The following is a 24555-nucleotide window of genomic DNA, read 5'->3' on the forward strand; positions in this document are numbered from 1 at the left end:
TCCTTCACCTCTTTCCCCTTTTGCTCTTCCTTCACCTCTTTTCCCTTTTGCTCTTCCTTCACCCCTTTTGCTATTCCTTCACCCCTTTTGCTATTCCTTCACCCCTTTCCCCTTTTGCTATTCCTTCACCCCTTTCCCCTTTTGCTATTCCTTCACCCCTTTCCCCTTTTGCTATTCCTTCACCCCTTTCCCCTTTTGCTATTCCTTCACCCCTTTCCCCTTTTGCTATTCCTTCACCCCTTTCCCCTTTTGCTATTCCTTCACCCCTTTCCCCTTTTGCTATTCATTCACCCCTTTTGCTCTTCCTTCACCTCTTTCCCCTTTTGCTCTTCCTTCACCTCTTTCCCCTTTTGCTCTTCCTTCACCCCTTTCCCCTTTTGCTCTTCCTTCACCCCTTTCCCCTTTTGCTCTTCCTTCACCCCTTTCCCCTTTTGCTCTTCCTTCACCCCTTTCCCCTTTTGCTATTCCTTCACCCCTTTCCCCTTTTGCTATTCCTTCACCCCTTTCCCCTTTTGCTATTCCTTCACCCCTTTTGCTATTCCTTCACCCCTTTTGCTCTTCCTTCACCCCTTTCCCCTTTTGCTCTTCCTTCACCCCTTTCCCTTTTTGCTCTTCCTTCACCCCTTTCCCCTTTTGCTCTTCCTTCACCCCTTTCCCCTTTTGCTCTTCCTTCACCCCTTTCCCCTTTTGCTCTTCCTTCACCCCTTTTGCTCTTCCTTCACCCCTTTCCCCTTTTGCTCTTCCTTCACCCCTTTTGCTCTTCCTTCACCCCTTTCCCCTTTTGCTCTTCCTTCACCCCTTTCCCCTTTTGCTATTCCTTCACCCCTTTCCCCTTTTGCTATTCCTTCACCCCTTTCCCCTTTTGCTATTCCTTCACCCCTTTCCCCTTTTGCTATTCATTCACCCCTTTTGCTCTTCCTTCACCTCTTTCCCCTTTTGCTCTTCCTTCACCCCTTTCCCCTTCTGCTCTTCCTTCACCCCTTTCCCCTTCTGCTCTTCCTTCACCCCTTTCCCCTTCTGCTCTCCCTTCACCCCTTTCCCCTTTTGCTCTTCCTTCACCCCTTTTTACCTCTTGGGTTTACATAAATTTCAGTGTTTTGTTACATGTCATTTTAAAAAGGATGTCCTCTGTTTTAGGTATTGATGTTAAGAAGGGCCGGGGAAGGTACAGAGATACCTGTATGGTCACTTTTGCTCCTCGATACTTATTAATCAACAAATCAAGTCACAAGCTTGCCTTTGCCCAAAGAGAGTTTGCCAGAGGTCAGGTAAGTGAACCTAGAAAAATGCAAAAATTACTGTTCGATACCCGACCCCCCAATATACGGTGTGACAAGTGTTTTCTTTACCCTAGGGCACCAACAATCCTGAGGGTTATATCTCAACTCTTCCTGGCTCAAGTGTTGTGTTCCATTGGCCAAGAAATGATTATGACCAATTACTGTGTGTGCGATTAATGGATGTTTCCAACTGCACTTGGTCTGGGGGCTTTGAGGTTAATAAAAATAACTCCTTTCATATCAATATGAGGTAAATATCTATAAAAGAATGAATGTTTAATCGCCGTCAAATGTGTAGATGAACGTTTAATGTCACTGGATGTGAACTTAGTCGTCTTTGTATCTAAAAAGTCTTCAGAAAATGAACTTGTTATGCAAAATGTTGTAATTTTTTGGCAGTTTTCTTTATTTTCCTTGTATTAAATAAATAAATGGTTTTGATGCTGGTCCCTAGTTCCCCAATAGCCCGACACGTCATCTCATTATCCGCATAGGCGCAGAATGAAGTGTAAAGGTACCATAACACGGGGCTATTGTCGCCCGAATCTTCGCTGGAAACGGTGATTTCAGGCGATAGTCGTCCTGTGTATACATGGCCACCAACAGGGCACTGAGCGAGAAAGCGTTTACTTGTTGGGGTTGCTTGGATTTTAGTTCAGCTAAAAACCAAGCGACTATCGGCCTGCGCCAGCAAGCAGTTGTTCATCTATGAAAGATGCCTGCTTGCAGTGAATGGAGGTGGGTGGAGCTATCTCGGCATGCCCCACCTCCTACCTTAAGGTACGTTACTCCTTCTATTGTAAAGTAGGTGGCAGATAACCCAGGATTACAGCACCTGAGATTCCAATCTACTCCCCCATAACCAGCGATCTCTCACCATTAAGTGATAAGTGACGGTCGTTGAAGCGGTGACCCTACTGGTGTCGAAGCGAAAAGGATGAAGATAAGGTGAGTAAATGGGATTAGGTAAGTATAGCGCCATCGCCCCTCACCTCCCATACTCTCATCATGGTGCACTTTTCAGAACCCTGAATACCTTCAGTCAGGTAGCCCCACTTCTGTGGCCTTTCTCTCCATGGAACCCCTTCACGTTTTGGCAGGTTGTTTACCTCCGCTACCGTCCTTCACCTCTTTGTCGCCCCCAGGGTTTTTTTCTGACCTCGCTGGAGCACACGTTCAGAATACTCACGGCACCCCTAGCAGACCCTCATGGCACACCAGGGTGCCGCAACACCCCAGTTGGGAATCCCTGGGTTATACAATAAAAAAATAAAAAAAGGAACAGGTTCCAGTACAGATTAAAAAAATCTGGTGATGCATTTATATGTTTAGACTCCATTTACACTATTAACACGTTTCATGTTGTTAATGAGGCCAAGGATAAATGGCGAGGTCATACAGATGGCCGTTCTTGACATGTGACGTCACCCAGGGTGTCCCACTCAAATGTTTGCATAGTGCCCGCCAGGACCCCACATCCGTTGCACAGCACATGCGGTGTGTAAAAATGCCCTACGGTTACAGGGCATAGAGCATGAACAAGTCTGGAAGGGTTTAGGTGGACTTTGCTAGTGGCTAGATGATTCAGTTGGAGTCTTCATCTCATCAAAGTTCTCCTTATTTTGTTTTAGGGACACGCTTGGAAAATGTTACTTCTTGAGGGTGGAAATTACATTGGAAGGCGCCACGTACCGCATCTCCTTCAGTAACACCGATCAGCTGCCTCCTCCGTTTCGTGTGGATAATTTCTCGAAGGTAAATCTGGGGATATTAACTAGTGATCTACATATGATTTACCATTTTTTGCTGTTTTTGTTTAACCCTTTCTGACCACATCGGGTAAATGTCATGTGGTCATAAAGGATTATGAAACGGGATAGGGAGCCGATTCCGTTCCATAACCGAAAGCGATCAGCTGCCTGCTGCTATCAGAGTAATCTCTCATCACAGTAGTTAAATATTTAGATGCCATGGTCAGAACTGACCATAGATGTAAATAGCCAGCTGGCGCCCCTTCAGTTCCCTTCATGCGATGCAATCACAAGGTGTCAATGGGTCTAGTATGGCTCTCAAGGCTGCCATGCATGGATATCTGCTAAGCCCTGCCTCTTACAGTACTAAATAGGCAACATTAAAAATGACTAAAAAAATTGAATAAGCAATCAAGTGGCCGCAAGTTCAAGTCCCTTATGTAAAAAAATTGTAGAAAATATCTTAATACAATTATTAAAACGGCAAAAAAAAATTTAATTTTAAGTTTAAAATAAACATTTTCCCATTTTGCCCATAAAAAAAATCTAAACCACCTCACATTTGTCATTGCTGTGTTTGTAAGAGTCTAAACTATGGTGGTGAACATAGTAAAAAAAAAGTATGGAATGTCGAAGCTGCATTGTTTTGTTTTGTTTTTGGTACCATGGCTCTCAGAAATTGGGGAAAAAAGTGAACAAAAAGATGTATGTACCCCAAAATAGTTCAAATAAAATCCACAGCTTGCCCTACAAAAAGTAAGCTTTCATACCGCCCAATCCGTGAAAAAGAATATGGATCTCCGAATATGGCTATGGAAAGTAATTATTGCTTAAAAAAAGTTTCTTTACTTTTTAAAAGTAGTGCAACATAAAAAACGATGTAATATTGTACCGCAGTAATCGTAATGATCCATAGTAGAAAGTTCATGCCATTTTTACTGCACCGTAAATGCTGTATAAACTAGCCCCAAAATATAGCGCAGTTGCATTTTTTCTTTGCTTTCATTTCATCCCGCTTTTTTTTACAGCCTTTAAGTACATTAAATGGTACCGTAAAAAAAAAATACAATCCCTCCCACAAAAAACAAGCCTTCATACAGCTAGAGTATGGCTATTGAAGGGCAGGGACGATAAAAGGAAACTGTGGTCTTCAAGGGGCCGTTCTCACGCGTTCTTGTGAGCGTTTGCCTGCATTTTTAACGCATATTTTGTGCAGCAACAATGCAGGCAAATCAAGCTGATTGTGTCACCACCCACCACCCCACCCCCCACCCCTCTCGGTGGCATAGTAAGCCGTGTTTTTAACGCACGCCATTCATTTCAATGGGAGATGCAGGGCGTCAAAAACGATCTGCAATGCCCGAAAATAGAACATACAGCGTTCGTTTTAGCCTGCATTATAAACGCTGCACTAAAACTCTCATCTGTGAAGCCCCATGGAAATGAATGGAGGTTCAGTACAGTGTTATTGGTAGGCAATAATAACGCACGCTAAACACTGTAAAAAACCACCTGCGTGAGAGCGGTCTTAGGCCGGCTTCACACGAGCGTGACGGGCTCCGCAGCGGAATATTCCGCAGTGAAGCCCGTCACGGCGCCCCCCAGAGACCCCATACTTACCAGCGGAAGATAGCGTGAAGACGCTTCCCCGCCCACCGCCGTCGCGTCATGTGACACGCCCACCGCGTCACATGAGGCGGCCGGCTGCGTCATATGACGCGGCGGCGGTAGGCGGGAAAGCGTTTTCACGCTATCTTCCGCTGTGTTACAGCGGGAGATAGCGTGAACGGACGGCTTCCATTGACTGCAATGGAAGCCGTCAGCGCGTACACCCGCGGCAAATAGAACATGCCGCGGGTGAGGACGGGTGATTTCACGGTGCGAAATTCCGCGGTGGAATTCCGCATCGTGAGCATTGAGCTATTAGATTCAATAGAACCTAATAGCAGGGGGCAACGCAGCGGATTTTTGCCGCGAATTTACACGGCGTAAATCCGTTCGTGGGAAGGAGGCCTTAATGTTACAATATTTTTGAGGAACTTATTGGTCTCCAGTTTGTGGCTCTCTAGCATAGCTACAGTCCCCAGAATGCTGGGAGTTGTAGTTCTGCAACAACTAAAGAACCGCAGGTTGGTGAGCACTGCGTCAGGGAACTGAACTCAAAGCAATTTCTACGTATCTGTCTGTATTACTGTCTGTGAGCTGGAGGTATCCGCAGATACAACCTTGTGTGCCGCGTCCACCATGACGGCCGGCCAGCGGCCTCTGATTACTGCGGGCTTCAGTAGTCCATAATCGGCAGAATGCTTTCACTAGCTGCTGGGGATATCTCTCCCAATCCTGGCCCACCCTCCACTGCTCCTAGCTATTACCCCCTACCTGACTCACTAAGACACCCCTCAAGCCCAACTGCTAGCCCATGCATACGCTCCCCTGACTCCTTTAAATGTGCCCTCCGGAACTGCCAGTCAGCATGTAATAAACTCCCCACCATCCACGACTATTTTACTGCTCATTCTTTAAGTCTGCTCGCTCTCACAGAAACGTGGATACAGCAGTCTGACACGGCCTCCCCTGCTGCACTGTCTTACAGTGGCCTGCAGTTGTCCCATAGCCCGAGACCAGATGACAGGCGTGGTGGAGGAGTAGGTGCTCTTCTCTCCCCGAAATGCACCTACCAGGTCATCCCCCCCTGTACCCTCATTCACTTTTCCATCATTTGAAGTACATATGCTACGGCTTTTCCGTCCGCTGTCCATGCGAGTAGCAGTTATCTACCGCCCCCCAGGTGCTCCTCGCCTGTTTTTGGACCACTTTGCTGCCTGGCTCCCCCACTTCCTATTCTGTGAAATACCAACCCTCATCTTAGGTGATTTTAACATCCCCACTAATGACCCCAACTCCCCATCTGCCTCTCAGCTTCTTTCGCTCACCTCCTCCCTTGGTCTCTCTCAACTCACAGCCTCTCCCACTCACAGGGATGGCAACACCCTGGATCTGGTCTTCCTCTGTCTCTGCTCTGCTTCCAACTTCACTAACTTCCCTCTCCCGCTCTCAGATCATAACCTCCTCTCTTTCTCTGTCACGCTCCCTAACATCTCTCTAGACCCACCTACCTACCGTACCTACAGGAACCTTAAGGCCGTTCACACCCAGGACTTTGCTGAATCCCTACAGTCCTCTCTGTCCCCTATCTCTCTCCTCTCCTGTCCCAACCTGGCTGCCACTCACTACAACACCGCTCTCAAACATGCCCTGGATGAAGCGACGCCCCCCAGGACCCAAGCCATCCGATGTAGAACGCGGCAACCCTGGCTCACGCCTCAAGCGCGCTTCATCCGGCAGTGCTCTAGAAGTGCTGAACGGCTGTGGAGGAAATCGCAAACATCCGCAGACTTCCTCCACTACAAATTCATGCTCAGAACCTACAACCTCGCCCTCCACCGTGCCAAACAAGTCTATTTCACCTCTCTAGTCTACTCACTATCCCACAACCCTAAACGTCTCTTTGATACTTTTCACACCTTCTCAGCCCTAAACCACAGCCCCCGGTGACGGATCTCAGTGCCAAAGAGTTGGCTGCTTACTTCAAAAAGAAAATTGATGACATCCGTCAGGAAATAACTTCCCAATCCCAGACTAGCCCTGACCCTAGTCTTGTCAGCATCTAGCTCCTGCTCACTGTCTGTACTCAGACCAGCGACAGAGGAAGAAGTCTCCAAATTGCTCTTCTCTGCTCGCCCCACCACCTGCGCTAGCGACCCCCTCCCCTCACACCTCCTCCGTTCTTTCTCCCTGGTGGTCATCTCTTATCTCACCACTATATTCAACCTCTCTCTGACCTCTGGCATCTTTCCCTCTTCTTTCAAATACGCCATCATATCCCCACTGCTAAAGAAGCCGACTCTGGACGCGACTGATGCTGCCAACTACCGACCCATCTTTAATCTCCCCTTCATCTCCAAACTATTAGAACGCCTGGTTTACTCCCGCCTTGTAAGCTATCTATCAGAGAACTCTCTCCTCGACCCCCTACAGTCTGGTTTCCGACCTCAACACTCGACAGAAACTGCCGTTACAAGAGTATCCAATGACCTACTGACAGCCAAATCGAGGGGCGATTACTCCCTACTGATCCTCCTCGACCTTTCCGCAGCATTTGACACTGTGGACCACAAACTCCTCCTCAGTATGCTGCGCTCCATTGGCCTAAAGGACACTGCTCTCTCCTGGTTCTCCTCCTACCTATCTGACCGCTCTTTCAGTGTCTCCTTTGCTGGCTCTACCTCTCCTTGTCTTCCCCTTGCTGTTGGGGTCCCCCAGGGCTCGGTCCTCGGCCCCCTTCTTTTCTCTATCTACACAGCCCCTATTGGACAGACCATCATGAGATTTGGCCTCCAATACCACCTCTATGCTGACGACACCCAGCTATACACCTCTTCCCGTGACATCTCTGCACCCTTGCTCCAAAACATCACCGTCTGTCTGTCCGCTGTCTCTAACATTATGTCCGCTCCCTACCTAAAACTGACTTGCTGGTATTTCCACCCTCCACTAACCGACCTCCTCCTGACATCTCCGTCTCAGTGTGTGGCACCACCATAACTCCTAGACAACATGCCCGCTGCCTTGGGGTCATATTCAACTCTGACCTATCATTTACCCCCAACATCCAATCTCTGGCCCGACCATGTCAGCTGCACCTTAAGAACATCGCAAGAATCCGCTCTTTTTTCACTGTGGACACGTTAAAAACGCTTACTGTTGCCCTCATCCACTTCCGGCTCGATTATTGCAACTCGTTGCTGATTGGCCTCCCCTGCACCAAACTCTACCCCCTCCAATCCATCCTGAATGCAGCAGCCAGGCTCATCTTCCTGTCCAGCCGCTACTCGTACGCCTCTGCCCTGTGCCAATCACTGCACTGGCTGCCCGTTAAATACAGAATTCAATTTAAACTCGCTACCTTCATCCACAAAGCCCTCCACAGTGCAGCGCCCCCCTATATCGCTTCCCTCATCTCAATCCATCACCCAGCCCGGGCTCTCCGCTCTGCTAACAAAACCAGACTGTGCGCCCCTTTAATTCGAACTTCTCATTCCCGCCTCCAAGACTTTTCCAGAGCAGCGGTCCTCTGGAACGCACTACCAAAGGATACCCGGGCAATCCAGGACTCGCAGAACTTCAATCGTGCTCTAAAAATGCACCTCTTCAGGGAGGCATACCGAATTCCCTAAACAAACCCCTCTGTACTCCACCTGATAACATGCTCCCTGACCTACTGACTGCAATCCCTGCTAGCCATCATAAACCGCTCCTGCAGTTATACTGTTTCTGCCGTCACACGGCTAAATGTCTGACCATTGTCTATGTGTATAACCTCGCTCACTCTCCACCTCGCCATACCGTGCACATCTCCAGCCCCTTTACCTTCTGTATCCCCCCACTATCTGTACTATGTAAGCTCGTTGGAGCAGGACCCTCACCCCTATTGTATCCATCAACTGATTACTATGTAACCGTGGTTCTGTAATGTTTGTACTTTGTCTTTCTGTATCCCCCTGTCTATGTAAGCGCTGCGGAATATGTTGGCGCTATACAAATAAAGATTATTATTATTATTATTACTTCCCATCACTTTGAGAATCTTATTTCCCAGTGTAATCCGTTGCTCTTGCAGGTGCCGGTTATGTTCATGCAGCATGGTGTTGCAGAGCCGCGGCTGCGGACGGAGGTGAAGGCCTCCAGCTCTCTGGACTACGCATGGGATGAGCCCATCCTGCCATCCTACATTAGTCTGACTGTGAAAGGAGCCGGCTCTTCGGAGATTGTCTGCAATATGAATGATTTCCAGGACAGCAAGCAGCTTTACTACCAGAATTTCATCTACATCGCTGCCACCTATACATTTTCAGGGTAGGATTATTAGATCTTGGGGGGGGGGGGGGGCGGGTTAGATCTGATGCTGTTCACTAGTTTTCATGTTCAGATTTTGGACACCACTGACCTTTGGTAGAATCTGGAATTCTTGCACCCAAAACTGAACATTCTGCTTCACGTATTTTACCATAAGCATTTCTATTACAGCCTGCAAGAGGGCAACGTTCTACCTGTCACTCAGTCAAAGAACGTCATCTACGCAGAGCTGGTTCTGGATGTCCAGCCCAAAACCCTCCGAGTAGTCTTGAAGAAGAAGGTATGTAACAATGGTGGTGGATTTAGAGGCATTTGCCATGATAAGGTCTTCTTGTCATCTTATTAAAGGAGTGTTCCTATAGTGTTTCGTAATACGCTGTGGGATTCTGTCACAGCTGCCCTATTTACAGCCAGGTCATCCTTTGAAGGAGGTGTTTCACCATAGACAACATTTTAATGTAAAGGCCCATTTACACGGAGCGATGATCATTCAAACCACAGTTTGAGTGACAGCTTTGAGCGATCATTTTGCATAAACTATTAAGTAGCTACTCAGCTACTTAAGAGCAATTAAGTGTGCAAATGAAGCCTTCACTGAAAGCAGTTAATAGCTCGAGGGCTCTTATCTGCATTCGGATCCTTTGTTTTCCAAGGGGAAACAATATCAGCACTACCTGTGGAGAACTCCTGATAAGGCGGAACTACGATTTTTAGGTTGGACTGAATTTAACGATCAGCTAGCAGTGCACAATGGCTTAGACGCAATGATGATTGCTAAAACAATCACTTTCTAGCGATTTTTGAGCAAGCATCGCTCCATGTAAATGGGCCTTAAGAGTCTGACTCCTCTGAAATGCTATCTTTTCTCCTTAGGGAGAGCACCTAGACAGTGAGTGAGGAGACTCAACAGGCCATTCATGCTCCTCTGGGTAATATGCAAATAAGGGAGATGGAATAATACCTCCACAGTGCCACCTATTGGAAGGCAGCATTCCTTCAAGCTAAAGTTAGACTCTTTATACAAGCCTTGTAACAATGACTGGGAATTAAAAGTCTCCCTTCTGAGACCTGTGGACAGCCGTGATGGCCGTTGTTTTATGATGTGGTTATGCCCTATTAGGGCATCCTGACAGGACAGCCCCTTTATTATGCTTGTTCTCCCCTTTATTGAAAGTAGGCATGACACTCGTGTTTGGTGGGTGTTGTGAACCAAGATGTAACCGAATATTACTTCCAGGTTTACGATAACAAAACAACGAGGTCTTAGAACAGACGGCATTTACATGCAGGCTTCCCGCACATATCTGCCAACAAGGGAATGTATGCTGCTGCTTCCTTTGAGCGAAGACACTGATTTTCTCTATGTCCATGGTGGCTATTAGTGAATAGTGAAATGTTGTCTTGGCACACACTGGGTGCTCTGATACCTGTGGATGGACGCCGTGATGAATTGCTGCGTTTCTGAAGGCCAAAGGAGGTGCATCGTCCTACTAGTTGGGGTCTCTAATAAAAGTGTGCATTTAGTGCAAAGTCTAATTAGTGCAGAGGCATTTATTCCAATTTAGCAGTACCAGGCTAATGAGCCTTCATTAGTGCAATATACTGTATGTTAAGGTCCGTTTACCCGCAACAATTATTGATCAAAATCCATTCAAATGATGGCATATGAGCAATAATCATTGCGTGTGAACGCTGCCATTGTTCACTCTTCGACTGAACGATGATTTTAAGGTGAGCTTAAAATCCATTATTCGGCCGGAGAAAAGATAAGTCCGCACTCTGTTTTCTGCGTGGGAGTTGGAGATTACATTTTGTTCTACCAACTGCCCATGTGAGTGTAAAAGAGCTGTGTGTAGAGCTCAGACCACCTGCTGTGCTCTGCAAACAGCTCCAGGAGGCCCTTTTACATGCAAATGAAGTTAATCAAGTGTTAATGGTCGTTAGTGTCCATTAACACTTTATGCAAAATGATCGCTAAAACTGTCAATCTTTCAATCATTTAAAAGATTATCTTTGCATGTAAATGGGCCTTTCACTTCCACAGCTGTTTTACACATACTTGGAGTAAATATGACTCAGCGGACCACCCAATGTAAAGCTCAGGCTATGTCTGTTAGATGTGATGTTGAAAAAAATTCTCTTGGCAAGTGATGTTTTATTTTAATGAATCATTTTCCCATGCACATAGCGTGCTCAGGTGTCCATTATTGTGAGCAAACGTCCAATGATGATGATCATTATTTAGGTTCCCAGAAATGAACGCTACTGGATATTGTGTAGCACTGAAACTTGCCTGCAAGTCTTGTACTACTGATTAATCTGATTCTATAATGCAGGAGCCAGGTAAGAGGTCGCAGCTTTGGAGAATGACGGGCAGCGGTATGCTGTGCCATGAAGGATCGTCACCTCCCCATAATCCAAACAAGCCATCCACTACGCGGTCTCTCGAGTCCTCCTTGGTGCTGGACATTGCTGGACTGGCAGCTGTGACAGACAATCGGTACAGTATTTTACTGCTTTAATGTCTGATAGACGGGGTCCTATCTCTGTATACCCAACCACTCATAAAAATGGGGGTCCTATGAACTATTTTCGACCAAACGAGGCAGCAGCTATATGCTTAATAGAGAAGTGACCGCCCATGTGCACAGCTCTTTCCATGCCAGTCTATAAGTGTTATGGAGAGCCAAGTACACTGTCCTACCAAAAGTAATTGGACCCCTATGTAAGAATCAAAAATATTCCCATATGTTAATATTTAGTGGGGCTCCTTTGACCCTAATGACCGCAGATACTCTCCATAGCATACTTTCTACTAACGCCCGATTCCCTTCAGCTCGTATTTCTCTCCATTCATCCTGAAAATGTCTGGCAAGTTCTCTCAAAGATGCATTGGGCCGTCTACAGTGGTGCCAGGAGTGTCGTCATTGGACAGTTGAGCAATGGAAGAACTCTCTATGGAGTGATGAATTGCGCTACTCCATCTTTAACCAGATGTATATACCTGGGTGTGGAAGATGGGCGGGGAACGCCTTTTGCCTGAGTGTGTTGTGCCATCTGTTAATGGTGGAGATACCATTATGGTCAGGGAATGTTTTACATGACATGAATACAGAGGTGTGCCTTTACATTCTAGACAATATTGTGCTGCTGACAATGTGGCTATACTCTGGGAATGGTCAGCACTACTTCCAACAAGACAACGCACCTCATCACAGATCCAACGTTGTTTTACCTTGGTTTGTGCAGTCAGTCCAATCATGGAACATCCATATCCTCAGAGTCCCAACCTGAACCCTACTGAACATGTTTGCGATGAACTAGAGCGCCGGGTTAGGAAATATGAACAGTGTCCATCTTCTTTAAGAGACCTTGTCAGACATTTGCAGGATGAATTGAGGGAAGTGCCAGCTTAAGTGTATCATACGTTAATAGCCCCACTGATGTATTAACATAAGGAAATAAATATTACTTCTGATTCTGGCTCAGTTGTCCAATTACTTTTAGAAGGCTAGTGTGCCAGTATGTGCAGTATGAAACCAGAGAGCATACATGCACCATGTGTGTATGTCCTGGGTTACAATCACACTAGAAGAGATGCAACAAAGCAATGTACTGCCCTTTTGTACAAGTGATCTTGTAGATATGATACCTTTTAATGGCTGACAAAAATACGTGATGTTATAGCGAGCTTTCAGATCTTCTAAGGACCTTTCGTCAGGCTCCGAGAAGACTCTGAGAAGACACCTTGACCCTCAGTGCTAACACAGCAGTATATCTTGTTATATTCTTAGGTATGAACCACTGATGTTGAGGAAGCCGGATCGGCGCCGCAGCACCACACAGACTTGGTGCTTTCGAGATGGAAAGTTAAGCTGCAGCTTACCCGGGTTGGTTGTCCAGGTCCGTATGTGATCCCATGTACAGCCATGTGTCCTATAGACAGTCAGCATTGTTGCTTTACTGCAGGGCACGTCGCACACATCCTTACCTGCATACGTTTGTTTCAGGCAAGAAGTGGGGTTTCTGGATTATACGATGGAGCAGAAGTTGTGCTCGGACCCGACGCTTCATTAGAACACATGGGATCCGTCCCCAAAGAGCAGCAGTTTATAAACCAGAAGATGAGGCCGGGGTCTGGAGTGCTGTCCGTCAGAGTGATCCCCGATGGGCCTACAAGGGTCTTACAGGTACCGATCTATATGCAGGATGTGTGTGTGTATGTACTAGATGGAGTAATGTATAAAGCAGAGTGTTAGTTCTGTGGCCATGTGTAAGAAGCCCAAGCCACAAGCTTCAAAGTGAGTTCTAATAGTCTTTATAGTTTATTGTAAGGGGACAGTTGTCCTTCTAGTACTGCTGCAGAACCTCTTAAAGTACGTTGGCGATTCCTGTCCACTGATTTACTGACTGATATGATGCCCTCGTACTTTTCATAAAGAAAGTCAAAATCTTAAGGAGTGCATTATGCTCTTCTGCAGCAGCTGGAACCCAGAACTAGACCTTACACACTGCAGCTGCTGAAGAAGCTCTTTTTTTTTTTTTTAAATGACTTGTCACGTCCTATAAACACAGTAAGTCCAGTGCTCTGTCCTATAAGCACCATAACTTATGGTGTACTTTTGATACTTGCCAGGCTCCTTGTTCTCGTGCTGTCTCACTGGGAAGTCGGTCGTCGATTTGTCAGCGGGACTCTTTTCTTCAGTCATTGGGTGTGAACTCCCACTGTTCTCTATGGGAGTGCGTGAACACTAAATGAAAGAGTCACGCTAACAGACCGGGCGCTGATTTCCTGGGATGACAGCGAGGGAACAGGGAGTCTGTAAGTATAAAAAGTGCACCCTCTTGACTCCACACCTGTCCTATAAGCTCCATAACATAGTTTATGGTCCTAATAGGACATGAGAGGTTCCCTTTAAGAAAGAAGGAGCACTTCATGTGGTTGATATTGTAGGGGACAGAGGTGAAATATAATGCAAATCCATCAAATGCTGTGACTGTCCTAGGGGCTTCTGGTCAGACCCAATGGTCATGGAATTTCCACATCCTACACATGTAGAAGGAAAGTAGAGGCTTCTACTCTTAAATCTAACAGACAAAGGAGAAGAAACTTTCTGCAAAAGTGATTTGCAATAGACCACTTCAGAAGGAGATAAGCAGCATCTATGTAGAGCCGCTCATCTCTGTATAATGACATCAAATTGTGATGCTTATACAAGTGTTATAGATGTCAGTGGAAGATTTCTGATGTGTATTGAAAACCTTCCCTGATTTAACAGTGGTTGAAGTAGAACACCAGTATATTAGTTTATATTAGCGACTAATTAAGGGTCTGCTTTCATCTTCATTATGGTCTTCAAAAAATTAGACCTAGTATCTGATTGGTTAGTTCCAGCAGCTTCTCCTCTCTTTTCTTGGTTTGGTAAGACTTTAAAGGGGTTCTCCAGGACTTTCACTACTTAATCATACTTGTTCGGCGGGGTCCGCTGCTCGGGGAAACCCTGCTGTAAGTGCGAACAGCACTGGAAGCAGTTAGCGCTGTCCTTATTGCAGCGGCCTGGTTTGGTACTGCAGACATAGCTCCCATTGAATTTAGTGGGAATTGTATTTGTAGTACCAAACTGAGCCGTCGCAATAAGGACAGTTCTATCTGCTTCCAGTATCGTTTACACTGACAGCGGGCCCTGTGATCAGTTATCGGTGGGGATCCTAAGCGGCGGCCCTCCTCTGATCAACAATTGATGACCTATGCGAAGAACAGATCATCATTAGTAAGTCCTGGAGAACCCCTTTAATTTTCTGGTCCAGGCTGATGCAAAGCAGCCACTCTGAGTAGACAGATCGGGAACACCTAACCATATTAAAGGCCTCGGTCACACGACCGTTTTTTGGTCCTATCTGCAGACGCGCTTGCAAACTGCAGATCTATAGATCAAATGCATCCCAATGGGATCGGTCACATGTCCGCTTTTTATGCGGATGTGCGATCAATTATAGGACACAACGATTCGCAGAACGCGCCTATCTGCGTTCTGCGCATCGCTGTGTTCTATATATGCACTCAATGGGGCCGGCGGCAGCAGCGCCGACCCCATTGAGAACATATACTTAAAGATCGTTCTCCTCTGCCACAGCTGTTACAGCTGTGGCAGAGAAGAACGATGTTCGCCCATTGAATTCAATGGAGCCGGTAATACAGCCGGCTCCATTGAAAGCAATGGGCTGCCAGCGAGCGCGGGATGAATTTTCGGGAAGGGCTTAAAAATATAAGCCCTTCCCTGAAAAACATCCTAAAATGTGTAAAAATAAAAAATATATATATATACTCACCTTTTCCCTGCAGACAGAGTTCAGCTGCGTCCAGCCGGCAGTTCTCCTGAACTGCTCTGTGTAGTATTCAGTAGGCGGGGATTTAAAATTCCCGCCTGCTGAATGGGCTGCCTCTCATTGGTCATAGCCCTCACCAATCAGAGGCAGCTCTCACTCACCCATTCATGAATTCATGAATGGGTGAGTGAGTGCTGCCTCTGATTGGCTGAGCGCAGGGACCAATCAGAGGAAGCTCTCAGCTATTGAATGACGCTGAGAGCTGCCTCTGATTGGTCCCTGCGCTCAGCCAATCAGAGGCAGCACTCACTCACCCATTCATGAATTCATGAATGGGTGAGTGAGAGCTGCCTCTGATTGGTGAGGGCTATGACCAATGAGAGGCAGCCCATTCAGCAGGCGGGAATTTTAAATCCCCAACTGCTGAATACTATACAGAGCAGTTCAGGAGAACGGCCGGCCGGCCGCAGCTGAACTCTGTCTGCAGGGAAAAGGTGAGTATATATATTTTTTTTATTCTTACACATTTTAGGATGATTTTCAGGTAAGGGCTTATATTTTTAAGCCCTTCCCGAAAATTCATCCCGCACTCGCCGGCAGCCCATTGCTTTCATGGGAGCCGGCTGTATTGCCAACTCCCTTGAATTCAATGGGCGAACATCGTTCTCCTCTGCCACAGCTGTGCCAGAGAATAGCGGGCAGTGCAGGGTGGTTTCACTGATAACGCTGCTAGGTGCAGCTTTTTCAGCGAATCCTCGGCCCCAGTCACGCGATTTGCGGATGCGCATCCGTTATGCGATCCGCAAATCCCGCGAAAAAACGTCCGTGTGACCGAGGCCTAAGGCTGCATTTTTGTGTCCCGGCCTGTCTGCGGGTCTCCTCACCTGAACTCCGAGCATCATAGATTGCAACTATGCTTGGAGCTAAGGACATGAGATCTTCGGTCAGGCCGGGATACACGTCCGTATTACAGATGCTAAAACGCAACACAGGAGGAGGATTCCAATTTTCTCAGACTCCTATTATACAGTGCAGCTAAACTAAAAAGGAGGCAACGATGACTATAAAGAGCAGACACAATACTGCCAGTATATACAGCATATTAGTTGTGCACGGCTGTAGCTGTACATCTGCTTTCATTAGTTTTCCATTTCCAGATTACAGACTTTCAGCAGCGCAGAGCTGAGCGCCTGTCCAATGACATTGATGACCCCGGACAATTAGAGATGAAGAAGTTGAAGTGTCCAGAGCTGGAGCAGGAGTTAGAGGTTGGTGTGCTGGCAGGGGAGCAGGAGTTAGAGGTTGGGGTGCTGGCAGGGGAGCAGGAGTTAGAGGTTGGGGTGCTTGCAGGGGAGCAGGAGTTAGAGGTTGTTGTGCTTGCAGGGGTGCAGGAGTTAGAGGTTGATGTGCTTGTAGGGGAGCAGGAGTTAGAGGTTGGTGTGCTTGGAGGGGAGCAGGAGTTAGAGGTTGGTGTGCCTACAGGGGAGCAGGAGTTAGAGGTTGGTGTGCTTGCAGGGGAGCATGAGTTAGAGGTTGGGGTGCTTGCAGGGGAGCAGGAGTTAGAGGTTGGTGTGCCTACAGGGGAGCAGGAGTTAGAGGTTGGTGTACCTGCAGGGGAGCAGGAGTTAGAGGTTGGGGTGCCTGCAGGGGAGCAGGAGTTAGAGGTTGGGGTGCCTGCAGGGGAGCAGGAGTTAGAGGTTGGTGTGCTTGCAGGGGAGCAGGAGTTAGAGGTTGGGGTGCCTGCAGGGGAGCAGGAGTTAGAGGTTGGGGTGCCTGCAGGGGAGCAGGAGTTAGAGGTTGGGGTGCTTTCAGGGGAGCAGGAGTTAGAGGTTGGGGTGCTTTCAGGGGAGCAGGAGTTAGAGGTTGGGGTGCTTGCAGGGGAGCAGGAGTTAGAGGTTGGGGTGCTTGCAGGGGAGCAGCCGTCTACTCCACATTGTGCTCCAATAACCAATCGTTTTTGCTGCTTATTTCAGGTGATTGTAAAGTTGCTGGACGGGATTGGAGTTTCGCTGAACAATAAGCTCCCGGAGGAGCTGGTGTTTGCAAGCTTCACAGGCATTAATATTCATTACATGCATCAGGCCTCCAATCAGGTGCTGGAGCTCCATGTACAAAATGTTCAGGTACGGACCTGGGAGACTGTCCAAGAAAAAGAAGTACAGTAAACATACGGTAGTAGTCGTGGATGATTACCATAAAGGCAAAAAAACTTGTTTTCAGTGACCTCCGTATTGGCTAGATAGTGCTGTGGGAGATGCGCGGTCAGCCGCAGCCGCTGCATGGCTGGGCATATGGTATTACATGGTGGCCCTCCATTCTGGCCCTTCGAGGGGTTGCTGAGAAGGGATCCCTCATATAACATTGATGTGTCCTAATGAGTTTTATGTAAATAGAGCTAAATCATTCGGTTTCCTTTCAATATGATGAATGTGATTTTCGTGTTTTAATGTCCTTTAGCCTCTGGAGGGCGCCGCCATTCTTTGTTTGTTCTCTTTTGTTTTCTCCTTCCCACTTTCACAAATAACTGTTTTAGTTTTTCCATCTGTAGCGATCTTGAGGGTTTGTCTTCTGCGGGACGAGTTGTATTTTATAATGGTACTATTTAATGGAATGAAAAACCTGTAAGTGGAGTGAAATGTACAAGAACCGCAATTGCGCCATTTTTTGCAGGGTAAACAATAGGGAGACACTAATGACGTTATCTCTATTCTATGGGGCAGCCCAATTATGAGGATACCAAATTAATATATTATTGTTATACTGTTTTTTATAAAAATCTCTTAAATTCTTTCTGTTTCCGTCTTCTGGCCGCCATAACTTTTTTTATTTTTCTGTCTATGTAGCTGTGTTATGGCCTGTTTTTTAACACAAGACTTTGTTTGTATCGGCACCACTTTGGGATATATGCGACCTTTTGATTACTTTTTAAAATTCTTTCCTGTAGACCGGACGACCGAAAAAAAGTACATTTCCGGCGTTCTTATTTTTTTTTTTTTACTATCAGCTTTCACCATGTTGTAAAATTTATGCGTCATTTTCATAGATAAGACTTTTACAAATGCGGTTATGGCAAATACATTTTTTAAGCTCAGAAATAAGGGAAAAGGTTAGTTTTTTTAAACTTTTTTTTGTAGTTATTAAAAAAAAATAACTTTTTAGTTTATTTAAGCCCCCTAAGGGTTTGATCGCTTCACTATTGCAGTATTCTTTGATTGCAGGCATTAGAGTTGAATCTTGCAGGTCCTATGAATATTAGCGAGATGGTAGATACCATTGTAATTGGTGGATCTCATGACTTCTGCTCCTGTGCTCGCATACGGGAGTGAGGCTCACTGAGTGAATGGGGCCGGAGCTGGCCAGGGATAGCGCCAGCCCGACAGCCTCCATTCACAGTAGGCCAGCCATGTTTACACAGGCCAATCGTCGTTTGATTTTTAAGCCTGCATAAACTGAACGATGGATTAATTGTCGTTCAGTCGCTGCCGGCATTAACACTGCATGATTATCACTCAGATCCCCACGATCCAGCTAGATTCTGAACAATAACACTGTACAACACAAGTTTTGTAACAGATAGGCGCGCATAGTAACCTTAGTGCGCTAAATTCAAATATGACATCCGTTTTTTTTTCCACGTAAGGTTTTTCAATTATAGGGAATAATGTAATCCAATTGCTGTTGTATTGCATTTTCGGAAATATGCCCATACAATTAATCCAGCCGGCTCGCCATTAACCTGCTTAATAAGAAGAATAACAAAAGTGATTGCCCGAGTATTTTGCAATCCCTGTTACACACCGCGCGCTGACTGAACACTATAAGGGTAGGTTTATGTAACATATAGGGTATGTTTCCACGTGGTGGAAACACTGCAGATCATCCACCAGTAAGTTGTAACTAATGAACTGTGTTTTTACAGATCATCGGTTAGACTAAATAAACTAATCGAAATCATAAAACAAAAATACATGTTTAGTATCGCTGTGTCCGAAAAAGTCCGATCTATCAAAGTACTGCGTTAATTACCCAACAAGGTGAACGTCGTCTGGGGAAAAAAATTAAGAATGCCATAAATGCGCTTTTTTTGGTCATTTTGTCTCCAAGAAAAAAATATAATAAAAAGTGACCAAAAAGTCGTATGTATTCCACAATAGTATTAACCCAAACTACAGGATGTCCTGCAAGGAATGAGCCCCTGCACAGCTGGGTGGACCGAAAAATAAAAAAGCTACTGCGTGCAGAAAATGGCAGCAGAAAACAAATTTTAAAAAAATTAAAGGTCTTTGAAAAAAAATTAAAGTAGTACAGCCAAAAAAAATAAAAAAAAATCATAAGTTTGATATTATAGTAATCATACTGACCCGTAGAATAAAGTTATCATGTCATTTTTGTTGCAGTTTGTGCGCCACAGAAACAAGATGCACCGAAAGATGGCTGAATTTCAGGGGGGGTTACATTAAATGGTACCATTGAAAAATACAACTCGGCCCGCAAAAAAACACGCCCTCATTCAACGACGTTGATGGATAAATAAAGGAGTTACAATTTCTTAAAACGAAAAAAATGCCTGGTCACTGAGGGGTTAAATAACTTGAAGATGCGACGTGCTGCTATTCTTCAGTGTTACCAGTGGAATCAGCAGGTTTTAATTTTACAGAAACATCAATTACTTTGTTAGGAACATTTTTGAAAAGTTTGTTGCACGGTGTTATCATTCAGTGTAAAAGGACCCCAAGATCTACCGTCCACGGCCAATTCATACTTGTTGTCTTCTACATCGTAGGTTGATAACCAGTTGATCGGTACTACTCAGCCAGCCATGCTTTTTGTAACCCCTAAGAGCATTGAAACTGAAGAGATGGAGTCCGGACCCGCAATACAGGTCAATGCAATGAAAGTGCCCAGCAAGAATGCGCTAACTGACCTGTACAAGGTGAGGCTGCCGGTCTGCTTTAGCAGTAAGTTGTACGGCTGAGCTCAGTTTAATGTTACCAGGATGTGTAGAGAGCTTGTGAGGCCAGTTCCCTGCCCACTCATAGAGACAGCCCGAGAGTCCTACTTACCTCTCACCCTCATAGACAGAGCCTGTGAGATCTGCATCCCCTGCCCACTCACAGAGAGGAGCCTATTAATCTTTCTTCCTTGCCCACTCATAGAGGCAGCCTGTAACTCCTGCTCCCCCCGCCCACTCATAGAGGCAGTCTGTAACTCCTGCTCCCCCCGCCCACTCATAGAGGCAGCCTGTAAGTCCTGCTTCCCCCACCCACTCATAGAGGCAGCCTGTAACTCCTGTTTCCCCCGCCCACTCATAGAGGCAGCCTGTAACTCCTGTTTCCCCCGCCCACTCATAGAGGCAGCCTGTGAGTCCTGCTTCCCCTGCCCCCTCATAGAGAAAGCTTGTGAGTCCTGCTTCGCCCGCCCAATCATAGAGAAAGCCTGTGAGTCCTGCTTCCCCTGCCCACTCATAGAGACAGCTTGTAACTCCTGCTTCCCCCACCCACTCATAGAGGCAGCCTGTAAGTCCTGTTTCCCCCACCCACTCATAGAGACAGCCTGTGAGTCCTGCTTACCCCACACACTTATAGACAGAGCCTGTGAGATCTGCATGCCCTGCCCAATCATTTAGACAGCCTGTAAATCTTGCTTCCCTTGCCCTCTCAGAGAAAGACCCTGTGAGTACTGTTTCCTCTGCCTACTCATAGAGCCTGTGAGTTTTGCATCCCCCACCCACTCATAGAGCCAGCGAGTCTTGCATCCCCCACCCACTCATAGAGCCTGTAAGACTTGCATCCCCCACCCGCTCATAGAGCCTGCGAGTCGTGTATTCCCCACCCACTCATAGAGCCTGCTAGTCTTGCATCCCCCACCCACTCATAGAGCCTGTGAGTCTTGCATCCCCCACCCACTCATAGAACCTGTGAGTCTTGCATCCCCCACCCACTCATAGAGCCTGTGAGTCTTGCATCCCCCACCGTCTCATAGAGCCTGTGAGTCTTGTATCTCACGCCTACTCATAGAGCCTGTGAGTCTTGCATCCCCCGCCTACTCAGAGCCTGTGAGTCTTGCATCCCCCGCCTACTCATAGAGCCTGTGAGTCTTGCATCCCCCACCCACTCATAGAGCCTGTGAGTCTTGCATCCCCCACCTACTCAGAGCCTGTGAGTCTTGCATCCCCACCTACTCATAGAGCCTGTGAGTCTTGCATCCCCCACCCGCTCATAGAGCCTGCGAGTCGTGTATCCCCCACCCACTCATAGAGCCTGTGAGTCTTGCATCCCCCACCCACTCATAGAGCCTGTGAGTCTTGCATCCCCCACCCACTCATAGAGCCTGTGAGTCTTGCATCCCCCACCCACTCATAGAGCCTGTGAGTCGTGTATCCCCCACCCACTCATAGAGCCTGTGAGTCTTGCATCCCCCACCCACTCATAGAGCCTGTGATTCCTGCTTCCTCTCCCACACTCAGTGATTGATGGCTTTCTCTGTATAGATTTATATATAACGAGAACAATCAAACCCCCTTTGTGGCAAGTAAGGTTTAGGTGCAGAAACTGTCCGGATTTAGGTAGAAAACATTCATTTTCATCCTAGAAATGCAGTTTAATACCATCATGATTATTCCTTCTAGATTCTGCATATTGTCTCCACTTTTTGACAGATCATTTATTTTTCTTTTGCAGCACATGCTGGTCACGGCGCAGAAGTTTACGGTCCAGATCGAGGAAAAGCTACTTCTAAAACTGCTAAGCTATTTTGGCTTTGGAAAATCAGAAGCAGGTATAGTATATAGTGTAAGCCCGTCTAATAAGTGCTGGATGCTGCTGTGTAATATGCAGTGCAGCTCTGTGCAAGGCATTTGTACTGTGACATGTTAGGCATAAATCCACCAGGGGGCGCACAAGTCTTATACAGCAGAAACAAACACCCCGCAGCCATTGAAATCACAGGGGCACACAGCGAACAGCACAGGGCACATAAAGACGTCCTTGTTGGTGACTGCATTCATGGAGAGGTCGAGATTAAGTATTGACGATTCGTTGGGCTATGTTGCTAATAGTGCCTGCCCTAGGCAAAAAACAAACAAACCTACATTCACCCTCATAGTTTACATGATCCTCATGTCTGGCTACATTGTGTCATAACAGACCGTTAAATCTCAATTTAGAACAAATTCTCCTTGTGTGTTTGCCAAAATGCCAACCATTGTGCGAATAGGATCGATGTGTGCTTCCAAGGTTTATGGCAGAAGGGCTTTCTCGGTTATAAGCGCTGTGAAATAAGTTGGCGCTATACAAATAAAGATTATTATTATATGTAATGAACAGTGAAAAGTTCTGCAACTTTCTAATATACAGGGTGATCCTAATCAAACTAGTGGTGTTGAGAGGCCTCTCGCAAAAAGTCTATGGGGCAGAACCCAATAACAGTTGGTGTGTATACTCCGTTCTTGAACTTGATAAAATGGGGAAGCCTAAGGACCCGGGCGACTTTGACAAGGGCTGAATTGTGATGATTAGACCACAGAGTCAGAACATCTTTAAGAAGCCAGATCTTGTGGGGTGTTCCTGGTATGCAGTGGTCGGAACCTAGTAAAAATGGTCTGAGGAAGGAAAACCAATGACAAGGTCATTAACGACCAATACTCAATGCTGCTCGTGGGGTGTGAAGACCAGTCCGTCTGGTCCGATCCCACAGAAGAGCTCCCGTAGCACAAAGTACTGAAGAAGTTACTGCTGGACAACTTCTACATGTCTTTGATGCTAATGGCTCACCGCTTTGTCTGTCTTACACAATATTTAGCGTTAATGTTACGGCGGATCCTTGAGTGATCCCAACATCCTTAGTGTTCAGCTTTAGTAGCTTTAAGACATCAGTATTAATGACCCCCGGAGCTGCCGCCACTACGTTTATAGATGGGCCGAAAATAAAGATCTATTCATGTCATTGTGTAAGTCCCGGCATTCAGAGGAAGTCACCGACATCAGACACTAATGTTCCACTGAACTCCACATTAATCAAATGCGAAGTCCATTGAACTCCATGAGAAAGCCAGTGTGATTCTGTTGCACAGGTTTTGTTCAGACAGCGCTTTATTAGAGACCTCGAAAATAGTGAATTCTGATAATTACTGCAGATAAACTGCGCTTTAGATGGTCATTAGTCGTGCCCTGACAGCTGAGAAGGGAGATCTATCTATTGAGACAATCGCCTCACTGTTACATTTACTTATCGGACAATAAGAACTCCCTTTGTGATGCAGAAGAGATTGCTGGGGAGAGCAGAGACCTTTCTACTTAGGGTGAATGGCCGTCCTTGGAGCAACTGAGTTTCCCTCTGGTCGGCTGTTTGAAGGGGACGTTCAGTTGGCACTCGCACACAAGTCTTTAAAAAAAAATATATATATATATGTGTGTGTGTATGTATGTATATACATGTGTGTGTGTGTGTGTGTATGAATAAATATATATATTTTTTATATATATATTTATTTATATTGCGTAAGTACGTACTTACGAAACTTCCCAACTTGCTTAAAACTTTTACGCGGCAAAGAAAGAAAGCTTTAAAAATTAGAAGTGTTTAGTAATCAATTAACAAAATAAAAGGTGACTGATTAAAAGAGAAATCTCATTCACATTAATATTCAGTGTGACCCCCCTTTGCCTTCAAAACAGCGCATCAATTCTTCTAGGCACACTTGTACAAAGTCAAGGATTTTGTAGGATTATAATCAGGTGCATGATTAATAAATTATACCTAACTGGTGATAATGAGCATCATTAGGTTGAAACACAATTATCAGCTGAAACTCAAAACAGCTGTGTAGGAGGCGTAAAACTGGGTGAGGAACAGCTAAACTTTGCTACTAAGGTGAGGTTGTGGAAGACAGTTTCATGTCGCATGTCATACACCATGGCAAGACTGAGCACAGCTACAGATAACAAAAAAGGTGGTGGCAGCATCCGTTGGGGGTTTTAAGTTAAAATATCAAATTTTATTGCTCCATACTCCACAGACAAATACAGGTAACGTTTCGACTGAAAATAGTCTTTATCAAGGCTTACCCCCGAGGCCCCCCCAAATCTTCAGGGACGAGCCAGCAGGCACTCGAAAAAGGCGATGCTCTCTCGAGTATATCGCCTTACCGAGTATGCTCGCTCATCTCTAATACTTATCCATCATGTAATACCATCAGGGAGGCGTCTGACTGGCTCCAAATTTATTCCGCAGCAGAACAACGACCCAAAGCATACAATGTCACTAAGAACTATCTTCAGCTC

The 24555-nt window shown here is 46.1% G+C and overlaps 1 protein-coding gene across 1 annotated transcript in view; it reads left to right on the forward strand.

Annotated features, from left to right (window-relative positions):
* VPS13D (vacuolar protein sorting 13 homolog D) overlaps positions 1–24555 on the forward strand; it is a 244587-nt gene that overhangs the window by 119105 nt on the left and 100927 nt on the right. The window contains exons 50-61 of the mRNA XM_066606699.1: positions 1138–1268; positions 1355–1530; positions 2912–3035; positions 8712–8947; positions 9119–9227; positions 11284–11447; positions 12742–12850; positions 12958–13137; positions 16432–16542; positions 17248–17397; positions 20058–20207; positions 21955–22051. Coding sequence (XP_066462796.1) covers positions 1138–1268; positions 1355–1530; positions 2912–3035; positions 8712–8947; positions 9119–9227; positions 11284–11447; positions 12742–12850; positions 12958–13137; positions 16432–16542; positions 17248–17397; positions 20058–20207; positions 21955–22051 — 1737 coding nt within the window. The remainder of the gene's footprint in view (positions 1–1137; positions 1269–1354; positions 1531–2911; positions 3036–8711; positions 8948–9118; positions 9228–11283; positions 11448–12741; positions 12851–12957; positions 13138–16431; positions 16543–17247; positions 17398–20057; positions 20208–21954; positions 22052–24555) is intronic.

Source organism: Eleutherodactylus coqui, chromosome 6 (assembly GCF_035609145.1).
Source record: "Eleutherodactylus coqui strain aEleCoq1 chromosome 6, aEleCoq1.hap1, whole genome shotgun sequence".
Taxonomy (NCBI): domain Eukaryota; kingdom Metazoa; phylum Chordata; class Amphibia; order Anura; family Eleutherodactylidae; genus Eleutherodactylus; species Eleutherodactylus coqui.